The sequence below is a fragment of the Heloderma suspectum genome, chromosome 16, assembly GCF_057233095.1.
Source record: "Heloderma suspectum isolate Gila_16-S chromosome 16, 16-S_ref, whole genome shotgun sequence".
NCBI classification, from domain to species: Eukaryota; Metazoa; Chordata; class Lepidosauria; order Squamata; family Helodermatidae; genus Heloderma; species Heloderma suspectum.
This window is the reverse complement of record NC_139473.1, coordinates 4,501,693-4,526,637: the sequence shown is the minus strand read 5'-3', so window position 1 is coordinate 4,526,637 and position 24,945 is coordinate 4,501,693. Positions and strand designations below refer to the sequence as shown.

At 47.9% G+C, this 24,945-nt stretch overlaps 1 protein-coding gene across 5 annotated transcripts in view; it reads right to left on the bottom strand.

Annotated features, from left to right (window-relative positions):
• Positions 1–19,843, bottom strand: part of RPH3AL (rabphilin 3A like (without C2 domains)) — a 48,160-nt gene extending 28,317 nt beyond the window's left edge. Inside the window, exons 1-7 of one of the 5 annotated variants that reach the window (XM_084822948.1) lie at positions 19,746–19,843; positions 17,955–18,111; positions 16,584–16,783; positions 15,462–15,570; positions 5,335–5,447; positions 1,388–1,531; positions 438–567 (exon numbers count right to left, since the gene is read on the bottom strand). In XM_084822948.1, the coding sequence (XP_084679074.1) occupies positions 438–567; positions 1,388–1,531; positions 5,335–5,426 (366 nt within the window). In that variant the 5' untranslated portion in view covers positions 5,427–5,447; positions 15,462–15,570; positions 16,584–16,783; positions 17,955–18,111; positions 19,746–19,843. Of the gene's footprint in view, positions 1–437; positions 568–1,387; positions 1,532–5,334; positions 5,448–14,604; positions 14,695–14,955; positions 15,116–15,461; positions 15,571–16,583; positions 16,784–17,954; positions 18,112–19,274; positions 19,618–19,745 lie in introns of those variants that run through there. The other 4 variants (XM_084822950.1, XM_084822951.1, XM_084822947.1 and 1 more) reach the window with 4 other exon arrangements.
• Between the last annotated feature and the right edge of the window lie 5,102 nt (positions 19,844–24,945).

Genomic DNA, 24,945 nt, shown 5'->3' with positions numbered 1-24,945 from the left:
GTAAAAACCAATGTGGAAAACAGGACAAAGTCCCAAGACCTCCGTGCCTCTCTCTGCACAGATTTTTTTTTAAGATGGGCAAGGCAAGGCAGATGACATCATGGGAGGAGGTGCGGCCCGGCGTCATCCGGCCCGCCGGCTTGGCCCAGGGGGTTAATCCAGCCCCCAGAACAAAAGTGGTTGCTCTCTCCGGGCGTAAATCATGCTAAATTTACATTGCTTGTGTGACTTACGCAGATTGCAGAATTAGGCCTTTTCTGGCGCAGAATTTCTATCGCCCTGGGTTCAAGGTTTTTGTTTTTGGGGGTTGTGCCAAAAGCATGGAGAAGAACACATACTCTTGGGTGGTCGGTTCAGAAAGTGACAAGCACAGCAAGGCGGCACGGAGCGTCCAGTTCTCTGGGCAGCAGCTGAAGCCACGGGCACACCGGACCCACCTTTTTGCAGTCCTGGCAGAAGACAGCTGTGCTCCTCAGCAGGCCCAGGGCCTCCCCGCAGAGCAGGCACTGGGACAGCCCATTGCCCATCACGTTCTTTCGCATGTTCTCCAGCCGCTCCACCAGACGCCTGCAAAGCAGAGTCTCCGTTAGAGCAGAATGCAAGGAGAGGGCTGCTACAGCCGGTAGAGCAGGGTGTTGAATTTCAGGCCAAATCCAGCCCTCTGGGATTTCCCAGATGGCCACACCCCCTTCCCTGGCCCCACCCCCTTCCCCACAACCACCAACTGTTGGGTGATTTCCCCGCTTTTCTGCTGTTTTTCTCCCCGTTCTAAAAGGCTGGAACGCCTCTCCTAAGGCTTCGTTCCTGGCCATGAGAGTTTTCAGCTACAATATGCTGGTAGTTTGGTCCCACCCTGTTTCCTTTCAGCTCCACCCCTTTTTGCTTTTGGTCCCACCCACCGCTGGGTGCAGCCCCCGAGGGCTCCTCCAAAATTAAATCCAGCCCCTTTCTGGCCTGAAAGAGGTTTGACACCCCTGCTGTAGATATTGCAGGAGGAAAAATTAGCCCTGCCCACCCACAATTCCTGCCCTGCCGTTTTGTGGAATGCTGCAATTTAAAAACAGAAACACAACACTCCTAACATCTCGCTCTTTCGTTAAGAGACAGAGGATAAAGGCCGCTACGATGTTCATGGTTATCTTGACTGGACTGGGAGTCGGGGCATCCGGGTTCTAGTCCCCACTCGGACATGGAAGCTAACTGGGTGACTTTGGGCCTACCTCACAGAGTTATTGTGAGACTAAAATGGAGAGGAGGAGGATTATGTACACTGCCTTGGGTTCCTTGAGGAGGAAAAACGGTGGGATGTAAATGTAATAAATAAATAAATAAATAAATAAATAAATAGGGAAATTTCAGAATTACAGGGATCTGAAAGCAATGGTACCCTATTCTTTGCTGCTCCACAACGTCTAGTTTCTCCGCCCGATGGATGACCTCCAAAATGACCTCCATTTCCTTTGAGTTTAGCGCCTGCGTCTTCCGCTGCTTGTCCGTTTGGAATGTGTGTACCGACCAGCCAGTCTGAAGCCTATAAGGAAAGGGTTGGGAAGGAGAAACAACCAGCTTTGAACTGGGCCAGCGTCAAGGGTTGGCATGGTCGGGCACCTGCTTAGGGCCCACACCCCAGCAGGGTCCTAACGGCGAGAGCCCCCTGGACCTGCTCCTCCTCTTCACCGCTGCAACCTGCTCGTTCACCTGCCGCTCACTCTGGCCCAGCCAACGGTGGTGGTAAGGAGAAGCAGGAGATGCCGCAGCCGACTTGTGCACCGGCTCTGTGCTTGTCCAGCAAGCAAGCAGCAGCCATGATGAGGAAGAGGAACAAGAGCGGATGGTGACAATGGCGGTGGGAAGGTGGACTCACTGAGGGAAGGGGCCCACGGAAGGTGTCTTGCTCACGGGCCCACCAAAACCCGGAACCGGTGCTGCCTTTGAAGCAAAGCTATCAACTGATTAAAAACTATTCCCAGAGGGGCTGCCCTGACAGTCTGCTGCAGCAAAAACTACAAAAAGCCTTGTGGCACCTGAAAATCGAACACATTTATTCAGGCAGAAGCTCTAGCGGACGCTCTCCACTTCATCAGACACATCCACAAAAGCTTATACCAGAATTGATTAAAACCGGTTGTTGTCGTCTTAAAAACTGTCAAGTTTTTAAGTAATTCATCAGCTAGGCAGTTGCCTTTAAATACATGTTACCTATTGCAAAAGCTTCTGTGAGAGAGAGAGAGGGAGAGGGAGAGGGAGAGAGAGAGAGAGAGAGACCAACCGACCCCCTTTTAGGAAATATAAAGCGACAGAACGTTCCCTGTTAAATTTAAGACCAAAATGGCTTCCCAAATAAACAAGCTCAAAACCCCATCAGCAGGGAAGATACATTCCAGCTCTGGGGTTGGATTCCTATGAAGACATACTAAGTGTAAACCTGTTGAAATCAGCGGATGACTAACTTTAATCCCACTGCTTTCAATGGGTCTACTAGAAAAATGACCCAATCCAAGCCCTGGATTGACCCCTGCCTGCCAGCTGAGATTTGAGAGGGCTCTTTCCAGGGTATCTGGACAGGTGAAATACTGTCCTAATCCATCAAATGACAACTGAAACGAAGCCCAGGTGTAAGAACATCCCACATGTGAGGAAAGCTGCAAGGAGGCAGAACAATTCAGCCAAGAATCAGGGGTGGGTTTGAAGAACTAAATAAAAATCCAAGCAATCCCATTTCTAATTTAGAGTTTTACAACCTTCCAGAAGGCAAGTGGGCAAAGCGGAGGCGGTTTAACCAGCCACCTGCTGGAGCGGTTGACTCACGTCCAAATTTCACTCCACTTTGTCCATACCTGCACCTGCCCACATAATTCAATTTCCATCCGGGGAGGAGATAACAAAACTACATCAAGCCACATGATCTGGCCTCATCGCAAAAGGCGCAGGAAACCCACTGGGAAAGAAGCCATAAATTACGAAGAAGGTGAGCGTCTGTCCTCTCGCCTTGCCACCCTTCGCTTCTCACCCACTGTCCTGCCTCTAAACCCGCAGCCCAAATGCTCAAGATAAGATTAACCACAACAGCCTTTCCCAGGCTTGTATGCTATAAGTATGTTGGACTAAAACTCCCAGCATCCACCAGCCAGCTTTCGGGTGCCAAAACAGAGAGCTTGGGGGGAAACTAGGAGCGGATTCTTGCATGGAAGTCTGGCAGACTCAGATCCAGTATTGAAAACGAACCCCTAGGCCAACTGCATGTCCGGGTACACCCAGTTCTTTTAGTCTATGGGCACAATCCCATGCATGTTGAGAAAGAAAAAAGTCCTACAATCTGATGCATGTTTAGACAGAAATAAGGTCTTACAATCTGATGCATGTTTAGGCAGAAATAAAGTCCTACAATCCGATGCATGGTTAGACAGAAAAAAAATGTCCTACAACTCCCAGCATGCCCCATCCAGCCATGCTGGCTGTACAATGCTGGGAGTTGCAGGATGTTTTTCTGTCTAAACATGCATAGGATTGTGCCCTAAGTGTGTGCCCGACCCTCCCTTGAGCCACAATTTGGGTCCAGTTGGTGGATGTCACCGTTGCAGCAAAAGGCAGAGCAGGTCCTGCAAATCTGAAGTCTGCCCCCGCTACTTTAAATACATATCTAGGGTGGCCATGTGTCTTCTTTCACATAGGACCACCCTCTATTTGAAGGTGTCCTATATTGGAAGTAAATAATATTGTAGTATAACCATGTTAGCCTTCTATTTACAAATTCGTGGATTAAGTGTAGCACACATATAGACTGCCTGTTTCAAGGTGCAATCCTATGCATGTTTAGACAGAAAAAAAAGTCCTACAACTCCCAGCATTCCCCAGTCAGCCATGCTGCCTGAGGAATGCTGGGAGTTGTAGGACTTTTTTCTGTCTAAACATGCACAGGATCATGCCCTTAGTTGTTCAGATATTTTAATAAATTAGCACAAGCTTTCATGGGTTAGAAATTTGAAAGGTTGGCCTGTTATTATTTAATCTTATTATTTATTTGATTTATTCCCCCCACCTTTCCACACATAAAAAATGGGTTTTCACGGTGGCTGTCCCTGTCCGCTTTAAAGATAAAGAACCATCAGAACTGTTCCCCATCAACTGCTAACACCTGGGCAGCTGACTGAACAGTCCAGCACAGAGGTCACCTGTACTGTGAGATGCACTATATTTCTACTTAAATTATCATTGTAAAACACCTAGAGGATTTCATTTTATGAGGCATTGAATATATTTGACAAATAAATAAAACCAATTATTATCTCTAAATATGCAGATATGAGCATGTGCAAATTTTATGCAAATCCGTGTCCTCCTCCTTTGGCAATTCACAAGTGAGCACCCTGAACATATTTACTGGCCCGGCAAAACTCCACTTCCGTCTCTCACCCGGGAAGGTTTACCTGTTTCCCCACTCAATCTTTTGTTTTTAAATCATCTCACCCTCGATGCCACTCTATAGGGCAATTTGATATTGGCTTATCTGGTAAATAAATGGCAATTTGCAAGTAACAGATGGATGGTGTTTACTGAGGCGAGGGACGGCAGTCCTACTGTCCTCATCTCCAGCCAGAACATCCCAGAAGCTGGCAATAAAAATGCAAGGTCTGCAACGACAAGGGTAATTTCCTTACAAAGAAAGCATTTCCACACACACACCCCAACAAAGACAGACATCTGTATGCATCATTTCAGGCCTGGTCCCTGTGCAGCTAAGCCCACCCCCCACGAATGCCAAGTGGCTTAGAGCAGTCATTTAAAATCCCCCACAATGCACTGGAGCGATGCTACATCAGAAGCATTGTGGGGAATTCAAAACGGCAACTTCACCATGCGCTGACCACATTTAAGAGGGAGGCTGGGATGAGAATGCAGGTTTTAAAAGGCACTCATCTGTCTGCAGTGTATCCCCAGCATGAAATTACCCCCACCAGGCTAACTGACATAAACTGCCCTGTGGGAAAGAAGAAGGAATAAGGGTGGCAGGATCAGGTATAGCAATTATCAGAGCCCTGCTTTAGTTGGACGGCCCCCACCCCCGCTGCCCTGGGAGAGGAGGAGCAAAGCAAGGGCATTCCACCATCGCTGCTGACAGTCTACTTATTTTTTTCCTCTTCCCTCCCCATCTCTTTTTCCTTGCATGTTGTGACTTTTCAGACTGTAACCTGCGGGCAGGAGCTGTCTTTCCTGCTAACTGATTGCAAGCTGCTCCAGGGGCCTTTTTTGGCTGAGGAGTGGGATAAAAATACATGAAATAAATAATAAATTATCTCAATGAGGCAAGAAGGGAAACTACTAAGGGGTACATACTTGGCCCGAAGGGCCAGCTGCCGGTCATTTGGACACACCCACTGGTCATTCCCATTGCCAAAAATGGTGTCAGCCATGGCGACGGACCGCATGGGCGGTGGGCAGCGTCAAACCTGCAGGAAAAAAGAATGGTTTTATATATATATATATATATATATATATATATATATATTTACAAATAAGTTTATAATACACGCTTCAAATAAACAGATACACAACACAATTCTTCTTGGAGTGTCATGTCAGCCGGATTTTTTTTTTTTAATGCATCCCTTTGCCACTGTGCGCCCCTTCACACACACGCACAGAATTAGCTTTATGCAAAAAGAAAAGTGTATCCCCGTCCCCCTGCAGCTACTCTGCCATGGATTTCTTAAGAAGTTGAAGAAATGAGAGAGCCAGGGTGGTGTAGTCGTTAGAGGGTTGGACCAGGGCTCTGTAGACCTGGGTTCTAGTCCCCACTTTTCATTTTTTTAAAAAGGAAATTCTCAAGGCACAATCACAAGCAATTCCAACAAGAAGAAAAGGTGGAAGACAACAGAAGAAGCCAATGCGGCTTCACAAAAAGCTTAGGGATGACCTGAAAAAAAAAAAGGACACATATAGGAAGTGGAAAGAAGGCCAAGTAACAAAGGAAGAGTACAGGCAGATAGCACAGAATTGCAGGGATGGTGTCAGGAAGGCTAAAGCTGAGAATGAGCTGAGGTTAGCAAGGGATGTTAAAAACAACAAAAAGGCTTTCTTCAGCTATGTGCATAGTAAAAGGCAGAGGAAAGAAATGGTGGTTCAGCTATTAAATAAGGATGGCAAAACGATAACAGATGACAAAGACAAGGCAGAGGTGCTCAATTCCTACTTTGGCTCAGTCTTCTCCCAAAAGAGGGTCTATGACCCCCCTGGCAAAGGCAAAGTGCAGGCTGAAGGGGCAGGATTGCAGCTTGAGATCGAAAGGCAAGGAACACCTCATTACTTTGAATGAGTTCAAATCTCCAGGGACAGATGAACTGCATCCTAGTCATAAAGGAACTGGCAGAAGAACTCTCAGAACCGCTGTCTATTCTCTTTGAGAAATCATGGAGGACGGGGGAAGTGCCAGATGACTGGAGGAGGGCTAATATTGTCCCTATCTTCAAAAAGGGTAAAAAGGAGGAACCTGAGAACTACAGACCAGTCAGTCTGACATCAATCCCTGGGAAAATTCTGGAGCAGATGATAACGCAATCCATCTGGAAGCACCTTGACAACAATGCCGGGATTACTCGAAGCCAACATGGATTTGTCAAAAACAAGTCCTGCCAGACAAATCTGATCTCATTTTTTGATCAAGTCACCTCCCTTGTAGACCGTGGGAATGCTGTAGACATCATATACCTCGCCTTCAGCAAAGCTTTCGACAAAGTGCCCCATGATATCCTGATGAGCAAACTAGCTCAAAGTGGGCTAGATGAAACAACGATCCGGTGGATCCACAGTTGGCTACAGAATCGGACTCAAAGAGTGCTTCTCAATGGGACCTTCTCAAGCTGGGGAGAGGTAACGAGTGGGGTACCGCAGGGCTCAGTCCTGGGCCCAGTGCTCTTCAACGTTTTTATTAATGACTTGGAGGAGGAGGTGCAGGGAATGCTGATCAAATTTGCAGATGACACAAAATTGGGAGGGATAGCTAATACTTTGGAAGACAGAAACAAAATTCAAAGTGACCTGGATAGACTGGAGCACTGGGCAGAATACAACAGAATGACATTTAATAGGGATAAATGCCAAGTTCTGCACCTAGGAAAAAGAAACCAAATGCACAGTTACAAGATGGGGGATACGTGGCTCAACCACACTACAACGAGAAGGATCTTGGAATTGTTGTCGATCACAAGCTGAATATGAGCCAACAATGTGATGTGGCTGCAAAAAAGGCAAATGCTATTTTGGGCTGCATTCATAGAAGCATCGCTTCCAAATCCCGGGAAGTACTAGTTCCCCTCTACTCAGCACTGGTTAGGCCTCATCTGGAGTACTGTGTCCAGTTCTGGGCACCACACTTTAAGAAGGATGCAGACAAACTGGAGAGGGTTCAGAGGAGGGCAACAAAGATGATCAGGGGACTGGAAACAAAGCCCCATGAAGAGAGACTGAAAGAACTGGGCAGTTTAGCCTGGAGAAGAGAAGACTGAGGGGAGATATGATAGCACTCTTCAAGTCCTTGAAAGGTTGTCACAGAGAAGAAGGCCAGGATCTCTTCTCCATCATCCCAGAGTGCAGGACACGGAATAATGGGCTCAAGTGACATGAAGCCAGATTCCGGCTGAACATCAGGAAAAACTTCCTGACTGTAAGAGCAATACGGCAATGGAACATATTACCTGGGGAGGTGGTGGGCTCTCCCAGACTGGAGGCCTTCAAGACGAGGCTAGACAGCCATTTGTCAGGGATGCTCTGACTTGGACTCCTGCATTGAGCTGGGGGTTGGACTCGATGGCCTTGTAGGCCCCTTCCAACCCTACTATTCTATGATTCTATGATGAAGCTCACCAGGTGACTTTGGGCCAGTCACTGACTCTCAGCCTAACCAACCTCACAGGGTTGTTGTGAGGATAGAATGGAGAGGAGGAGGGCCACGTAAGCCACCCTGGGTTCCTTGTAAGAGTAAAAAAGGCAGGACAGAAAGAAAGAAAGAAAGAAAGAAAGAAAGAAAGAAAGAAAGAAAGAAAGAAAGAAAGAAAGACCCATCCTTCATTGAGTTGAGAGTGACAAAAAACAACACAAAAGAGGGTCACAAAAGCAACATAGTCACACAAACCACAACCCTGTGAGGTAGGTCAGGCTGAGAGAGGCAGACTTTCCCCAAGGGAACACAGCAAACTTCATGGTTAGGCAAGTATTTGGCCCTGAGATTTCCCACATCCAAACCTACTACCCAAAACCACTCACCCTCCAAACTGAGCAAACCACAATTTAGTCAGCTGCCATTAACCCACACCCAAGCCTGCTAGCCTCCACTGAGAAGAATAGGGGATAGCTACAACAACTAAGTGGAGCCTCTCTGTTCAGAGGTAGTCTATCCTGAAATTCCAAATACTGAAGACAAAAAAGAGGGGAGATCTATATAGCCTTCATGTCCTCTTTCTGGGCTTCCAAAAGGGACCTGGCCGGCCACTTTGGGAAACAGGGTGCTGGATGCCAACCCTCCTGCAACAACAGGCAAGCTGCTACTATGGGCTGCTGCCGTGAACATAAGTTCCCCTATTAAATATTTAGAGGCGCGTAATCCAATATTTGGCTTTGTCAGCACTGACATTTGTCAGCAAGATACAGAGAGAGATTTGCAGAAGGCAGCCCGCTCCTTGTTTAGAGAGAGGGAGAAAGCGCGAAGTATCAATCAGCCTACAAATGCTCAAAAAGTAAATTTTCCTGCCCTCCAAACCAGAGAAAAAAAGTGCTCAGGCTCCATTCCCGTAGACATAACCCCCTTGGGAGCCTTGGCATCGTGACTGCAGAGCCTGCCCTCGCTGTCTGGTTTTGACAGCAAGATTCCCAGGACAGCGGGAGCTGTGAAACAACCAGCGTGGCCTTGGCCACTTCTCAGACAGTGGGGGGGGGGGGACGCGCACACACGCAAGCGTGTCTCCCCCCTATGCTGCGTTCCCAGTGGGGGAGAGGCAACACAAAGCAAAAACCCCCACCAGCCACCCACTTCTTCTGGTCCTGAAGCACAAAAAGGCACCCTGTGCTACAGCAAGAGCCAGGAATTCTGAGGCAATCGCTTTTTTTAAATTTAAAAAAAAACAGTGATCCTTTCCGGTTCCTCGAAACACACAACGGAAAATTCTAGAAGCAGGCCGAGCGATTCTCAGCTGCCCACTAAGGGGTAGGCAGTCGTGAAATGGAAGCACAGGATTTGGAATTAACTGCAGGGGTCCGGCTTCCAGAAAACCTCATCTTCTTTTGGGAAGGGGGAAAGACCCTTACAAAGGTTCTAGTCCTTATTACTGTAGTGCAAAATGTGGGGCTAGGAGGACATCTGGACACAATGCCTGGCAACATCTCAGAAAGTAGAAGCAAGTCTAATTAAGATATTATTATTATTATTACCACTACTACTACTACTACTACTATTATTCTTATTAATTCACATTCATATCCTCCCTTTTTCCTATTGAACTCAGGATTACCTACATCATAGATGTAGGAATGTGGCCCCAGGGGCCAAATCCAACAGTTCTGGGGTACCAAAGTCACGCCCCGTTTCAATGCCCACCCTTTCCCCCAAGCACAACCATTTGGTGGTTTTGCAGCTTTTGCTCACTTCCTCCCCCCCCACTTCCCCCCCTCCACCTCCCACCATTCTTAAAGGTTGAAACACCTCTCCTAAGGCGTTTCTGGCCGGAGGAGCTTGAAGCGAAAATATGCTGGCATTTTGGCCCCAGCCCTTTTTGCCTTTGCCCACACCCACCCCTGGAAAGTGGCCCCCAAAATCAAATCTGGCCCTCAGGCTGAAAGAGGTTCCCCACCCCGCCTACATGCGTGTGGGTTTCCTTGCACTTTATCCTCACAACCCTCCTGTGAAGTAGGTTTCTGCCGAGAGAGAAGCCAGCCTGAGGGCACCCGGTCAGTCCCAATGGCGGCTTCCCTCCGGGGGCAAACCGCAGCTTGGGAGGCAGGGAGGTTTTCTCCAGCACTGTGGCGGAGGGCAAAAGGGTCCCTCCTCCCTGTGATCCACAGCCCCTATTCCTGACACACACCCTGGGACCTACAAGTATGGTTTCTAAAGTAAAAACAAGGCCTCTTCCAACACCTACACGCGCTGGACGGATCGTTTAGCTTGGCTGTCAACAACAGGCCTCGCTTCTGATACTCAAGGACTGCGAAGGACACGCCCGGGACGTCCAAGGGGCTCTCTTGCTGTTGCAGCCCCTTGGGTTTTTCTGTCTCTCATCCATGCGCGGCTGAGCACGCCGCATCCAGTGCGCAAGACCCTACAGAAAAACGCTTGACAGATGCCCGGCCTCTTCTCTCACCTTCATAAATCTAATACAGTAAGTAAATAAACAAGGGAAGGAACTGCTGGGGCCGATAATGCCGTTTCCACTTCCCAATCCAGCAGATGCTCCCCAGTTTAGCTCTGGGCAGCATGGAGCAAACGGGGGGGGGGGGGTAGATTCCGTCACCGTGTTTCCTGAACCTGCCGGACTCGACGTCGGTGGCACAGCTCCGTTTCCAAAGCTTGGTGGCTCCTCATCTGGTAGTTCGTGTGGCTTAAAGGCTGGCGGGCTTCCCGACGGAGCAGAAGCTTTTGGACAGCCTGGCCAGAAACCCCTCAGGGTTTGTTCCCATTTTGCAGACGGTGAAGACCGAGGTACCCTCAAGTGAGCTGGGCTTCAACCGGGAGCCTTGGGACACAAGGAACTTGCTTGCTCTCGGAGGCAATTCCAGCCCAGAAGGCCCAGATGAATGCCCAGTGTCTTCTTGGCCTGTGAAGTCATGTGGTGCTGGGGGACCAATGCGGTGCCAACTGCATGTATATAGGCTGTCATGTATGTAGGGTGTATATATAGGTGTCAAACTTTCTCAGTCTGAGCAACTCTGCCCTGGGGGAAGAACATTCAGGGCCCCCTGTGCGGTTCCTACTTTGAATACATGGGCTGTTTAGGTTGGGTTTAAGCAGTCATAAATTCTCAGGGTTCTGTCTGAATTAGCAGGACTGCAGATTCAGCATCTTTAGCTTCATGAACCTCAGCACTCTTTTTCTTTTTTTTAAACCAAGCTGCTAGTCCTTAAGGCTGCATAGATTCATAGAATAGTAGGGTTGGAAGGGGCCTACAAGGCCATCCAGTCCAACCCCCTGCTCAATGCAGGAATCCAAGTCAGAGCACCCCTGACAGATGGCTGTCCAGCCTCGTCTTGAACGCCTCCAGTGTGGGAGAGCCCACTGCCTCCCTGGGTAATAGGTTCCATTGTCGTATTGCTCTAACAGTCAGGAAGTTTTTCCTGATGTTCAGCTGGAATCTGGCTTCCTGTAACTTGAGCCCATTATTCCGTGTCCTGCACTCTGGGATGATGGAGAAGAGATCCTGGCCTTCCTCTCTGTGACAACCTTTCAAGCATAGATAGGTTCAAAACCAGACACTGTGGCCAATATCTATTCAGTGCCAAATTTGTCTCCACAAGGCTCAACTGCCCATTTCCAAGCCTAACATCTCCACCTCACACAGTTGTCAAGAAGACACAGGTTTATATGCCATTGTGGTGCACTGTTACAATAGGCTGAATGGAAGAAGCACCTTTATTTAAAATGTATATCCCATTTCCCTAACAAAGAGGCTTACAACAAAACACACACACCAACTAAAATTACCTAGAGCATAGAGATGTGAAGGCCTGGAGAAAAAAAATGCAGAGAAATGTGAGGAGAGAAAGCAGAAACTTTGTAGGGCGGGGGGGTTCCATTTGTTTCCAAAGATTTCTGGAAAATTTGGAAGTAAACGGGTTTTTCCCAAGTTTTTCTGCAGTATTCCTCCAGGCCTTCACATCTCTACTAGATAAGAGTATCACACAGAAGCCGATGAAAGCGGGGGGCGCACGGGAGCGATTCATAATTTAAATTAATTTCTCACAGCATGATGCTGTCGCAGCTTGGGACCTATCGCTTTATTCGATTAAGCCTCACGGCCCTAATTTTGTCACATCAGAAGTGTTCCGTTTGACGGAGGACGATTCCATTAATGGGAAAGAAGAAGAAAACTATTACGATAGCCTCCCCTGTGGACAGCAGGTGGTAGACTTTGCATTTTCTTTTTTAAATCTGAAAACTCACATCATGTTTCCTTCAGAGTCCTCAAAAAGGTGTCTGTTATATCAAGGCTCCACCAAGACCTCAATCAAATTAGAGGCCAGGGGATTAAAGTCAACCAAACATAAAATCTTGGAGGCACCAGATGGGCACATAAAATTCTTTTTGCTTTTGCCGATTACCAGAGAGTCTCCACCTGTCCATCTTGCCTAACTCTCAACAGATTCAGGCTTCGGACCAGCTGGAGCGGGCTCCAGGCCCCGGTAGACTCCAGGCCTGGTTTTACTCCTGCCCACAACGGCCGCTGTGCCATTACCTTCAGCTACCCAATTATGCTGAAGAAGAAACCGTGGCAACCTGGACAAATCGCACCCTCAGTTGCTATGACAAAGTAGCAACAATCCATGGGAAGGAAAGATAAGGGCTAGGCAGAAAGATCTGCTCTGCATCCTTGGAAACAGAAACAGAAAAGAAGCACATTTTTTACCTGTGAACGGTAATGTTTCTAAGTTGGAGGTGAGGGATACCACACCACCAGAAGAACCAAACCAGGAATAATCCAGGACCCAAGCAGGCCTTGCACAACCTAGCTGGGTGTGGGGGCAAGATTTTGCACAGGAGTTTCATCCCTTTACACTGCAGTTGAAACAGGTGTGTGTTATGTGCGCTGCAGCGTTGCAAACAAGAAGAACACGGGCCTTCATCCAAGGAGCAACTTTCAGTGCGCTCATCCAGCGGGACAGACTTTTCCCCTTTCCGGACAGCAGACACGCATCCCTGCCCTATCAAACTCTGAAAGGGTCAAGTGCATCTGAGCATGCACAGAGTGCCTTGCTCTCACCATTAACTACAAATTGCAACTGCCACACCATGCCAGGCAGTTCACAGCGAAACGACACAATCGTGAGGCCCCTAATTTGGCCCGACCCCCCACTTATGTATAAAAGGGGTGCAGAACCCCTTCTGTCTTTCCCAGGTGGCCCCGCCCACTTCCCCTGGCCCCGCCCCTTTCTCCCACTGGTCATTTAGTGGTTTTCTGGCTTTGGTGCATTTTTTCTCCATTGTAAGAAACGCCCCTCCTAAGGCTCAGTTACTGATCATAAGAGCTTTAAGTGACAATATGTTGGGATTTTTGGCCCCGCCCCATTTTACCTTTCGCCCTGCCCATCCATAAAATGCGGTCCCCAAAACCTTCTCCAAAATGGAATTCAGCCCTCAGGCCGAAAGAGGTTCTGATTTATACCTAGCCTGTTCTGGCATTCTCCGTAACATTCTGGGTAGGAGGCAACGAGACACGCTGCAATTTTTCATTGCAGGTCCTATGTGCTGTTCCTAATCTCAGCTCGCACTCCCGCATCAAAACAAGCAATTAGGCTGGTGAGCACAATGTCGCCGAGGTTCTCCCTCCGACCTCGGAAACCCCACAGCACAAACTGAATCGCTCACATCACAAGCTACACAGGCCGGGCGCACGGTTGCGGTGAAAGTCAAGGGGGGAAGCTGATGAGCGATGATTGGCAAGTGAGGGAGCAGGCCAGGGAACCGCGAGCATCAGCCAACGTAGCCCCCGATGAGCAAGGCCAGCAAGGCCAACAGCCACAGAGCGGTTTCGCCAGAAGCATCCAATCCAAAGATGCGTCAATGGTGGAACTTTGGCCTAGGTGAGTAGAGTGGCAGAACAGAATCAAGAAGACCCTGGTTAAACCCTCACTCACTCGCTAGGCAATGGAGGCACGTACTCGCAGCCGAGCCTAACCCACTTTACAGGGTTGTTGCAAGGACAACATGGGGAGGGGGTATTATACTATCTTGAGCTCCTCAGGAGAAGGGAAGAATAAAAATGCAAGTCAAATAATTAATTATCATTTCTAAACAGTGAGTATCAGAGTTTTACAACAGCCGTCTAACTCTTTCTTCTTAACTAGCACAATTTATCAAGCCTATTGACGACTCCCTCCTTTGTTGGTCTCTTAACTTTTAAAAGTACTTGACCATTGTTTGACTGGTCCATTGACTCAGGTCTTTACATTAGCACCCAGCAACCAACACACACACACCAGGGTAGATGCCTGACTCCTTCCACACCCTTTATCCATACTTTTTAAGCTGCCATCTTACTTTCCCACAATGCCTTGGGCACATCATTCTGGGCCATTGTGGGAAAATTAAAATGGAGGCACCAAGGCACCTAGTCGTGATCGCTGTGCTACTACCGCTTCTAGGACTCGTTGTCATGGGGGGGGGGCTGCTGCTGGGCCCCACACCTCAAACCTGGAGCCATCCCTGAAGTGACCAAACATTTTTTGAGTTGTCAAAAACCAACCCTTCATGCCTCTCAATCAAGAGGAGGAAAAGAGGCCTGCCTCAGCTATCAGAAGTTTGTAGAATGCCACTAAATTGGGGGGGGGGGGAGGGGTTGTGCACATACCCTATTCCAACCTGAAAATTCCAGAGTGAAATGTCCCCCTCCAAAAAAAGAAACCCACCGTTATTTTGACTGCGAAGCCCACTCCCGGATCCAAAAGACAGCTGTGCAGCACAAGCCGCCCGCCCCACTGTTTCTCCCTGCCAACTGCGGGTGAGCAGCAACAGGTTTATGACCAAGGAGGGGTTTCGGCTCACAAGGAACTTAACAAGTTTGGCACGTGCGTTTAAAAAAAACCCATGCCTTCCAGATTTGGGAGTGCCCTGAATAAAAACATTTTAAAACCTGCTGAAGTTTATTTAAAAAACAACAACAACCTAGGAAAAGGACTAGTGCAAGGCAAAGTTCAGAAAACGGTTGTTAAAATGGCTTTAATTTATATACAATTGCACGGAGTTGGGTTCAGACTCACCGTGTCTGATCAGAGGGTCGCAGCAGGGCACCAGCAGGGTGATTTTAGCAAGGCAGCACAGAGGAGGAGGAAAGATCCCCTGTCCAAAAGCGATCCAGGGAAAGTCATAGGTATGCTCCAGACAACAGACATTACTCAGACATTAAATAAATAAGGTGCCAGGAAGCAGCGGACCGTACAGCTGTGCTGGATTGAAACCACGGGCTGGATTATGGAGACGAACTGCAGCTGATCACCAAGGGATGAAGAGGCAGGCATGGGAGGAAAGTACAGTTGTTCAGCCCACGCCCGCCGAAGAGATGTCAGGGGGGCCAAGCTGGGAAGCAGACAGACGTCGCCAGATTGGAGGCTGGGGAAAGAAGTTGAAGTGCAAAGAGGCCAAACAGCCCTCGGCAAACGGAAGCGGGAACCTAACAGCAGGAGGCATTTGCCAAATTGCCTGCCAGCAGTTTCTTCCTGCTTCCTTTTATGAGGAAGTTGGATCCAAAGAGAACAAAAACACTCACCGAGCAAGATTAGGCCTCTTACTTGTGATGGGGAATCAAGGAATCAAAGTCGACCAATGCAACTCTGACCAGGTTTGCATGCAGTGATGCAGCCAGGTCAGTTTAGACCCTGGAAATAATAATGATAATTATTTAGACGGCCACACATCTTATTCCCACTGTGAAGCACATAAATGTCTCTTCCCCACCCCCCAAACCATGGCCATTCCATGCTTTGCAACTGCTTCAACTCATAGCAGCAGCATTACAACTAAAGCTATGAAATGCACTTGGCTTCTTTTCTGCAAACAAAGGATTTCTAAACTTGTTTCTGGTGTCAGCAACCGGGTGGAATTTTGCCCCCTTGTACAGTTGCTAAGATAGAAGGAGCTCAGTGCCGGCGGGGATGTCAGGGTGGAGAAAGGATGATTTGTGTTCATTGTTAACATTTTCCTACTTCCGACAAAGCCGTGTGCGTTTTTAAAGCCAAAAGATGGTCGCCTGTTTAGGTACTCTGCACATGCTCTGCACATGTTTAGGTACTCTGCCTTGCTACTTTTTAAGTTTTCTGGAGAGGAGAAAAGACACTCTACACCAGTTTTCCCCCAAATGTGTTTAGATAGGATGCTGGGGGGTGTACTCCAACACACCTGAGGACACCAGACTGAGTAAGGCAGTTTAGACATCTCCAGTCCTTGGTTCATTTTTCTTCTCTTTTTTTTGGAAGGGGGGAGGGAGAGAGATACATTTGCCCAAGGAAAGGCTTCTGTAAAGTGTGTGTTCATTTACACACCGCCTTGAGATGTCATCATTTTAAAAAAATGAAAAGTAGGTGAGCCTGTTTGCACACCCACCCTCCTGCCTGCTGAGGTAAGCTGCTCAGATTAGTAGCAGGGGGCAGCCAGAGCGACAACAGGGTGGAGGAAAGGAGGGAGTGATTTTCCCTGCAGTGCAAATAAATTCCCTCCCCAGCTTCCTCTCCACTCCCAAATACCCCTGTTGCTCCTGGCTTCCGGTCCGCCGCCCACATGGGCTCTGCATTCTCTCCAGCTACCCAGGAACAGAGGAGATCCGCCTCCGGGTTTTTAACATCTGCTCACATCTTCAATACAATTAAAAAAAAAAAAGTAGGGGCCAACTTACCCAGCTCTCTCACTCTTCAGGCCAAACTTTCTTTCTTTCTTTCTATACCGTCCAACAGCAGAAGCTCTCTTGGCGCTACTTTAAGATGTGCATCTAGCAGATAGGTCTTCTTTTCATGTTTACTCCAGAGCAGGTACAGGGGGCCGATCCAGATCTTAAAAGCCCCCTACAGTCTAAATCGGGGAGGGCCTTCACCTACTCTTGAGTAAAAACGAAAAGAAAAAAAGACAAAGCTGCTAGACCAGGAGTGTAGAACCTTTCAGCCAGAAGGCCGCATTCCACCTCAGAAAAGCTCTCGGGGGCCGCATTCCAGCGGTGGGCGGAGCAAAAGGCAGAAGGGGTGGAGCCAAAAATAACAGCATACTTCTGCTCTTACTACCAGTGACTAAGCTTTAGGAGAGGCATTTCAACCTTTAAGAATAGGGGGGGGGAAATGCGCAAAAGCTGGGAAACAACCAAACATCCGGGTTCTAGTCCCCTCTCGGCCACAAAGCTCCCTGGGTGCCTTTGGGCCAGTCACTGACTCTCAGCCTGACCTACCTCACAGGGTTGTCGTGAAGATAAAAAGGAGGACTATTTAAGACGCCTTGGGTTCCTTGCAAGAGGGGAAAGGGCGGGATATAAATGTAATTATAAAGAAACGAAGAATAAACAAACGACCCATCCTTCGTTGAGTTCAGTGTAATAATACAGAAATAAATAAATAAATATTAAGCTAATGTTTACTCCGTATGTAATGCCTTCTGTATTCGTCTGTCTAGCTCGGCATTTTCTGCTCTGACTGATAGCAGCTACGCCATCTCTCAAGCAAGGATCACCTGCCACCTCATGGTTTTAACTGCAAGGGCCAAGGATTGAATCCGGGACCTTCTCCTTGACAAGCAGGGGGTCTACCTCTAAGTAAGGATCCCTCCCTTTCCCACACAGGGGTCCCAGAGGCGAGTAATGAGACTCAGCAGAGAGGGGCCAAATTTCTGAGCAGCTATACCCAGACACCGCTCCCCAGTTCCCTAATGATCGGAGCGGGGAGAAACGAGATAGGCAGCAACGCTCATTTGCTTTCTCGAGAAGGTGGGCTGAAATTTCCAGGCGGCTGCAGGCTTATCTGCCTCCTCCTCCTCCTCCGATGACATGTCATTTGCCACCACGGTGTCCCTTTCTTCTTCCCCCTCAAAAGCGACAGGGGGGAAAGCGGTAATTTCATCCAGGGACGCGGCCTGAGGGGACAACGCTTCCCTCCGTTACAGGTGTCGGGCCTGTTGCGCTTGGCCGACTCCAGGCCGAAACCGCTGGTTGCCATGGCAGCCCTCATCTCCGAACAGCTCCCCAACCAGGCAGAAATATGGGAACGGACGTTTGAGGCGAACGTACCGGCACCTTCCCGTCCAGATGAGGCGGTTAGGGTAATTGGAGGATTAAAAAGCCCTCCGCACAGATGGCTTTTAATCCAGTCTAAGTGAAAAAGGGGTGATGCTTTTCTCCTCGCGATATTACTTTTCCGACAATGTTTTGGTCCACTTCCGAGGCGCTGAGAGACAGAGACAGAGAGAGAGAGAGAGAGAGAAAACGTTATCTCGTTATGGCCGAAAGGCCCATCCCTGTACGCGGTTAAAACCCTTCATTCGCTTGAGCCCTCCTGTAGTCTCAGAGAGAACTCCTCGGCGCCAGCTGACATTCAGAAGACTGGCTCAGGCTTGCAACTTCAGGGTAACAACCTTGATCTACGGCCTAGTTCTCCCCCGAAGTGGTTACCGTTGCTAAGGCTATACCGCTTGGGCCTCTACAATGGAAGGCTCACGCACAAATCCCACTATTTATTTTTTTTTTTACAGAGAACTCGTTCTATACAAGTTGACATTCAGAAGACTGAACAACCCTGATCTACGGCCTAGTTCTCCCCCGAAGTGGTTACCGTTGCTAAGGCTATACCACTTGGGCCTCTACAATGGAAGGCTCACGCACAAATCCCGCTATTATTATTATTTTTATTTTTTTTTACAGAGAACTCGTTCTACACAAGTTGACATTCAGAAGACTGAACAACCCTGATCTATGGCCTAGTTTTCCCCCCGAAGTGGTAAACCTGCGCTATGGCTTGGGACTACGCTCACGCACAAATTGTACAAACCCCACTATTTTCTCACAGAAGAATTTGTCCGCACAACTTAACATTCAGATGACTGTCTCGGACTTGCGACTTCAAGATAACAACCCTGATCTACGGCCTAGTTTTCCCCCAAAGTGGTAAACCTCTGCTAGGGCTATACCACTTGGGACTATACAACAGAACACACACACACACACGCACATACACGCGCACACAAATCCTATAAAGCAACAAACATGCCAGATACGGAGGTCCTGATTTAGCTATCGTGGCCAAATCACTGGTGATCAGCAAGTGGGTTGGCTTATTTTATTTATTTGCACACTTGTCCCTTCTGCCAAGGAGCCCTTTAGCAGTACAACAACCCTGCAAGGTAGGTTAGGTGGCGGAGGAGTGCAGCTTCTTCAAGGTTTGGAAGTCAATTTCATAGGCAAGCAGCCATTGTGAACCTTAAGACTCCTGTAACAAACAAACAAACCTCTCTCTCACACACATACAGGTCAGCAGTTGGTTTTATGCTGGAAAGATGGCAGGTAGCGCATAGGCCTCACATTACCATTCCCCACTCAGAGCTGATGACAAACCTCTTTTTCTCCAAGTTAGGAACAGAGCAGCCAACTAGCTGCTGGCCAGAATTTGGCCCCATGGCTCCCAGATGCCGACCCTTACGTTCACAGCACAGCAGAATATACGCCAGCCTTCCCCTGCCTGGTGCCTTCCAGAAGTTGTCAGACTGCAACTCCCAACTCCCTCTCACTGCAAAAGTTCGCAACTGCAAAAGTAAGGTAACTCTTTGGGGCCGATTCCCACGTTTGCGAAGCATCAAGTGTTGTCAACCCAAACATGTGAATGCAGACCGTCCGGGGCATGCGGCCCCGAACGGGCAAACAGAACACCCGCCTCGCCTCACATCACCTCGAGCCCAATACTTTTCGAGCGGGCGTCCGCTCCCGCCCTCAGCTGCCCCGCCAGCAGCGTGCACGGGCATTTCTCATGCACGTGTGAATGAGCCTGCACCCTTGATCTTTAATCTGGATGCGTGTCGGTGTCTTTACCTTGTCGGGCCCAGTCCTCCACCCCACTGATTGCTCGGCTGGAAGTACAGGAAAGCGGGGGCTGCAAACAATTAATTCCTCCACCCCCCCTCGCCTTCGTCTTCCGCGCACCTCCGCTGCTCTCTAGCGGCGGGTGCAAGCATTAAATGCAAATCGGCAACGGGCGGCGAGCCAATCAGAGGGCGCGCAGCCGAGGAAGCCTGGCCCTGTCCGGGAGCGCGCGCGCGTTCCTTGCGGCTGTGTACGCCCGCGCGCGTGCACGTCTTTCAAATTTCAATTGCTCTTTTGCAATTTGCAAAGACCAGCGCTTAATTTTATCACGCGTACAAAAGGAAGTTCTGCCAATTTATTCAAGCATGTTTAAGAACCAGTCCTGGGTTCCGTGCACTCCTTTCATGCATTATGACTTGCAAAAGATAGATATAGATATAGATATGTTTCTTAGGGCACAATCCTATGCATGTTTAGACAGAAAAAGGCCTACAACTCCTAGTATCCCCCAGCCAGCTCGCTGAGGCATGCTGGGAGTTGTAGGACTTTTTTTCTGTCTAAACATGCATAGGATTGCTCTCTTATTCTTTTATTTATTTATTTAAACGGTTGTTTGCATATCTGGGGTTGGACCCAGCCATATTACTAAGAGTAGACCCATTGAAATCAATAGGACTTAAGTTAGTGGCTGATTTCAGTGAACCAACCCAAATTCCATAGAAATGTGCAAGCTTCGGGGTTCTCCAGAACGCTTCATCGGGCTAGGTGATTGTGGGTTCTGGGGAACTCAAAAGCTTGCACATTTTTGTGTAATTTGCGTTGATCCTAATGAAGTTATTGCCCAACTATAGAATTTGGATTTTGTGTTTTTTAATTTACCTTGCGTAATGGAAGAATCCTATGCATGTTTCGACCAAAAAAGTCCTACAGCTCCCAGCATTCCCTAGCCAGTATCGCTCGTTGGGGCATGCTGGGAGTTGTACGACTTATTTCTGTCTAAACATGCATAGGATTGCACCCTTATAATTATATATATACTCTGCATTTCCTGCTCAGGCTGCTTAAGATTTTCTCAAAGCTTATTTTAGGTTACAACCCCCTTAGATCTTCTCAAAGCTTATTTTAGGTTACAGCCCCCTTAATTCCTCATTCCTAAGTGTGGTCAGGGGGTGAGGGGGGTAGGCATTATGTAATAAAGCATGTTGTGTGAAAACATTTTGGACCAGAGAGAATACTGAAGCATTCTTGAAAGGGCAGTCTCCTGGTTACGGAGGTGTCTGATAGAGGTTAGCCAAAACCTTATTCTGGGGGACACGCTATTTAGTAGTTGGTATTTGACAGTAGTTGGTATTTGAAATTTGGCAATTTCACATTTGCCTAAATGGAAGCTAACTGAGAGATACCCACAAGGCACCCTAAAGGCACAATCTTATGCATGTTTAGGCAAAAAATAAAGTCCTATAACTCCCAGCATTCCCCAGTCAGCATGGCTGGTAGTTGTACGACATTTTTTCATTCTAAACATGATTGCACCCTTAATGCAACCGGATTGCACGTGCATAGGATAGCACCCTAAAATCCTGGGAGGTGTAGGGCTTTTTTCAGTCTACACATGCACAGGATTGCACCCTTAACATCTGATTTTCTGGAAGGAAGTACTACTTTTCTTGAAGGAAAGTAACAGGACATTTCTTGAAGGAGGTACTACTTCTTCACACAGCTATGGAATTGGCTACCACACAATGCGGTGATGGCCACCTACTTAGGCAGCTTTAAGAGAAATGCATGGAGGAGAAAGCTATCAATGGCTACCAGTCAGGACAGATTCCCTCCCCTGTTGGAGGCAGTATGCCTCTGTGCACCAGTTGCTGGGGAACACAAGCAGGAGGGTGCTATTGCACTCTTGTCCTACTCGTGGGCTTCCCACTGGGGCATCTGGGTGGCCACTGTGGAAACAGGAGGGCCTTTGGGTAAGACCCCCTCAGTGAATCGACCTTCTCACCGCCACGGTCACCAGCTGCTCTTCCTCCTCTTCCTCTTCCTCTTCCTCTTCATGGCTGCCGCTTGCTTGCCTGACAGGCCGAGAGCCGGTGCACAAGTAGGCCGTGGCATCTCCTGCTCCTCCTTCTCACCACCACCGTTGCCTGGTCCAGAGCGAGAGACAGGGGGGAAAGCAGGTTGCAACGGTGAAGAAGAGGTGCAGGGGGCTCTTGTCAGCAGGCCCCTGCCGGGGTGTGGGCCCTCGGCAATTGCCCGACCGTGCCTACTCCTGACCCCGGCCCTGTAGACAGGCCTTTGGTCTGATGCAGCAGGGCTCTTCTTATGTTCTTAGCTTCTTAAGTATTTATTTAAAATTTACATTCAAATATGAAGACATTTAGGGCAATTTCAAATACTTGTAAGACCCTGATGGGAGGTTCCCAGAGGCTATGGGTGAACTCCAATGCATTTTTAAAAGGGCCACATAGACTGTCACATGCCTTAAAAAAAAATGTGCTACGCTTGAATAAAGCAGAGCAGAAGCAAGCGGGATGTCATCCTTGGATTATTATCCTCAGTTGCCCTACCAAAGTCCCTCTCACAAATTATAATTATAGCGTTGTCGCAATTAAGAGGGAGGCCACAATTACTCGTTTACAGAACGTTGAGCCAATTTGCTGTTTCTCACACTAATGGGATGACTCATCTCAGAAAGCCATCAGGCTGAATGAACTGTGTTCGGTTAGAACACAAGGTTGATTTTATTTAAAGATTTTTGTTTCACAAAAAAAAATCCCCCAAACCCAATAATAATTAGTATTTTGAAGGATTCAGTATCTTCGGGGAGTGTTATGTATTCTCTGTTAAATTATAATAATCACTGTTGTGAGAGAATCCGTGGGCCTAAAGAAAAGAGGAAGGGGGAAATAAGTCAATCCGAAACAGCAAAAATGTAAATACAAAAGAAAGCTGATGAAACATCTTGGCTAAACTACGAGTCACAAAATCCCAGGTTCAAATCTCACCAAGGGTACTGAATTTTGTTGTTGTTCAGTCGTTCAGTCGTGTCCGACTCTTCGTGACCCCATGGACCATAGCACGCCAGGCCTTCCTGTCCTGCGCACTCTCCCGGAGTGTGCTCAGGTTCATATTCATTGCATCGGTGATGCTATCTGGCCATCTCATCCTCTGCCGTCCCCTTCTCCTTTTGCCTTCAGTCTTTCCCAGCAACAGGGTCTTTTCCAGAGAGTTTTCTCTTCGCATTAGGTGGCCAAAATATTGGAGCTTCAGCTTCAGGATCTGTCCTTCCAATGAGCACTCAGGGTTGATTTCCTTTAGGATTGACTGATTTGACCTCCTTGCAGTCCAGGGGACTCGTAAGAGTCTTCTCCAGCACCACAGTTCGAAAGCATAAATTCTTCGGCGCTCAGCCTTCCTTATAGTCCAGCTCTCACAGCCATACATTACTACTGGGAAAACCATAGCTTTGATTAGACGGACCTTTGTTGGCAAGGTGATGTCTCTGCTTCTTACTATGCTGTCTAGGTTGGCCATAGCTTTCCTCCCAAGGAGCAAGCGTCTTTTAATTTCATGGCTACAGTCACCGTCTGCAGTGATCTTGGAGCCCAAGAAAGTAAAATCTGTCACTGCTTCCAATTCTTCCCCTTCTATATGCCAGGAAGTGATAGGGCCAGATGCCATGATCTTCGTTTTTTTAATGTTGAGTTTCAAACCAGCTTTTGCACTCTCCTCTTTCACCCTCAACAAGAGACTCTTTAGATCCTCTTCGCTTTCTGCCATTAGGGTGGTATCATCTGCATATCGGAGGTTGTTGATAATTCTCCCAGCAATCTTAATTCCGACCTCTGATTCATCCAACCCGGCATTTCTCATGATGTACTCTGCATATAAGTTAATTAAGCAGGGTGACAATATGCAGCCTTGTCGTACTCCTTTCCCAATTTTGAGCCACTCGGTTGTTCCATGTCCAGTTCTTACTGTTGCTTCTTGACCCTTGTACAGGTTTCTCAGGAGACAGGTAAGGTGGTCTGGTACTCCCATCACTTTAAGAATTTGCCACAGTTTGTTGTGATCCACACAATCAAAGGCTTTAGCGTAGTCAATGAAGCAGAAATAGACGTTTTTCTGGAATTCTCTTGCTTTCTCCATGATGCAGCGAATGTTGGCGATTTGATCTCTAGTTCCTCTGCCTCTTCGAAACCCAGCTTGTACTTCCGGTAGTTCTCGGTTCGCATACTGCTGAAGCCTAGCTTGTAGGATTTTGAGCATCACCTTGCTGGCATGTGAAATGAGCACAATTGTGCAGTAGTTTGAACGCTCTTTGGCGTTGCCCTTCTTTGGAATTGGAATGTAAACTGACCTTTTCCAGTCTTGCGGCCATTGCTGAATGTTCCAAATTTGTTGGCATATTGAATGCAGCACTTTAACAGCATCATCTTTTAGGATTTTAAATAGCTCAGCTGGAATACTGTCATCTCCACTAGCTTTGTTGTTACTAATGCTTCCTAAGGCCCACTTGACTTCACTGCTTCTTGCAAAATTTCAGCTGAAATTGAAGAACGTAGGGAAAACCACTAAACCATTCAGGTATGACCTAAATCATATCCCTTATGAATATACAGTGGAGGTGAGGAATAGATTTCAGGGATTAGACCTGATAGACAGAGTGCCTGAGGAACTATGGACGGAGGTCCGTAACATTGTTCAGGAGGCAGCAACTCAATCCATCCCAAAGAAAAAGAAATGCAAGAAAGCCAAGTGGCTGTCTGATGAGGCTTTACAAGTAGCTGAGGAAAGAAGGGAAGCAAAAAGCAAGGGAGAAAGGGGAAGATATATCCAACTGAATGCAGAGTTCCAGAGAATAGCAAGGAGAGACAAGAAGGCCTTCTTAAATGAACAATGCAAGGAAATGGAGGAAAACAACAGAATGGGAAAGACTAGAGATCTCTTCAAGAAAATTGGAGCTCTCAAGGGAACGTTTTGGGCAAAGACGGGCATGATAAAGGACAAAGAAGGCAGGGACCTCACAGAAGCAGATGAGATTAAGACAAGGTGGAAAGAATACACGGAAGAACTATACAGGAAAGATCTTAATGTCCTTGATAGCCATGATAGTAATGTCCAAGGGTACTGAATAGCAGTCTTCAAAAGGAATCTGTCTCAACCTCACACACACTCCTGCAGCTCTAATATGGAGGAGGAGGAGGAG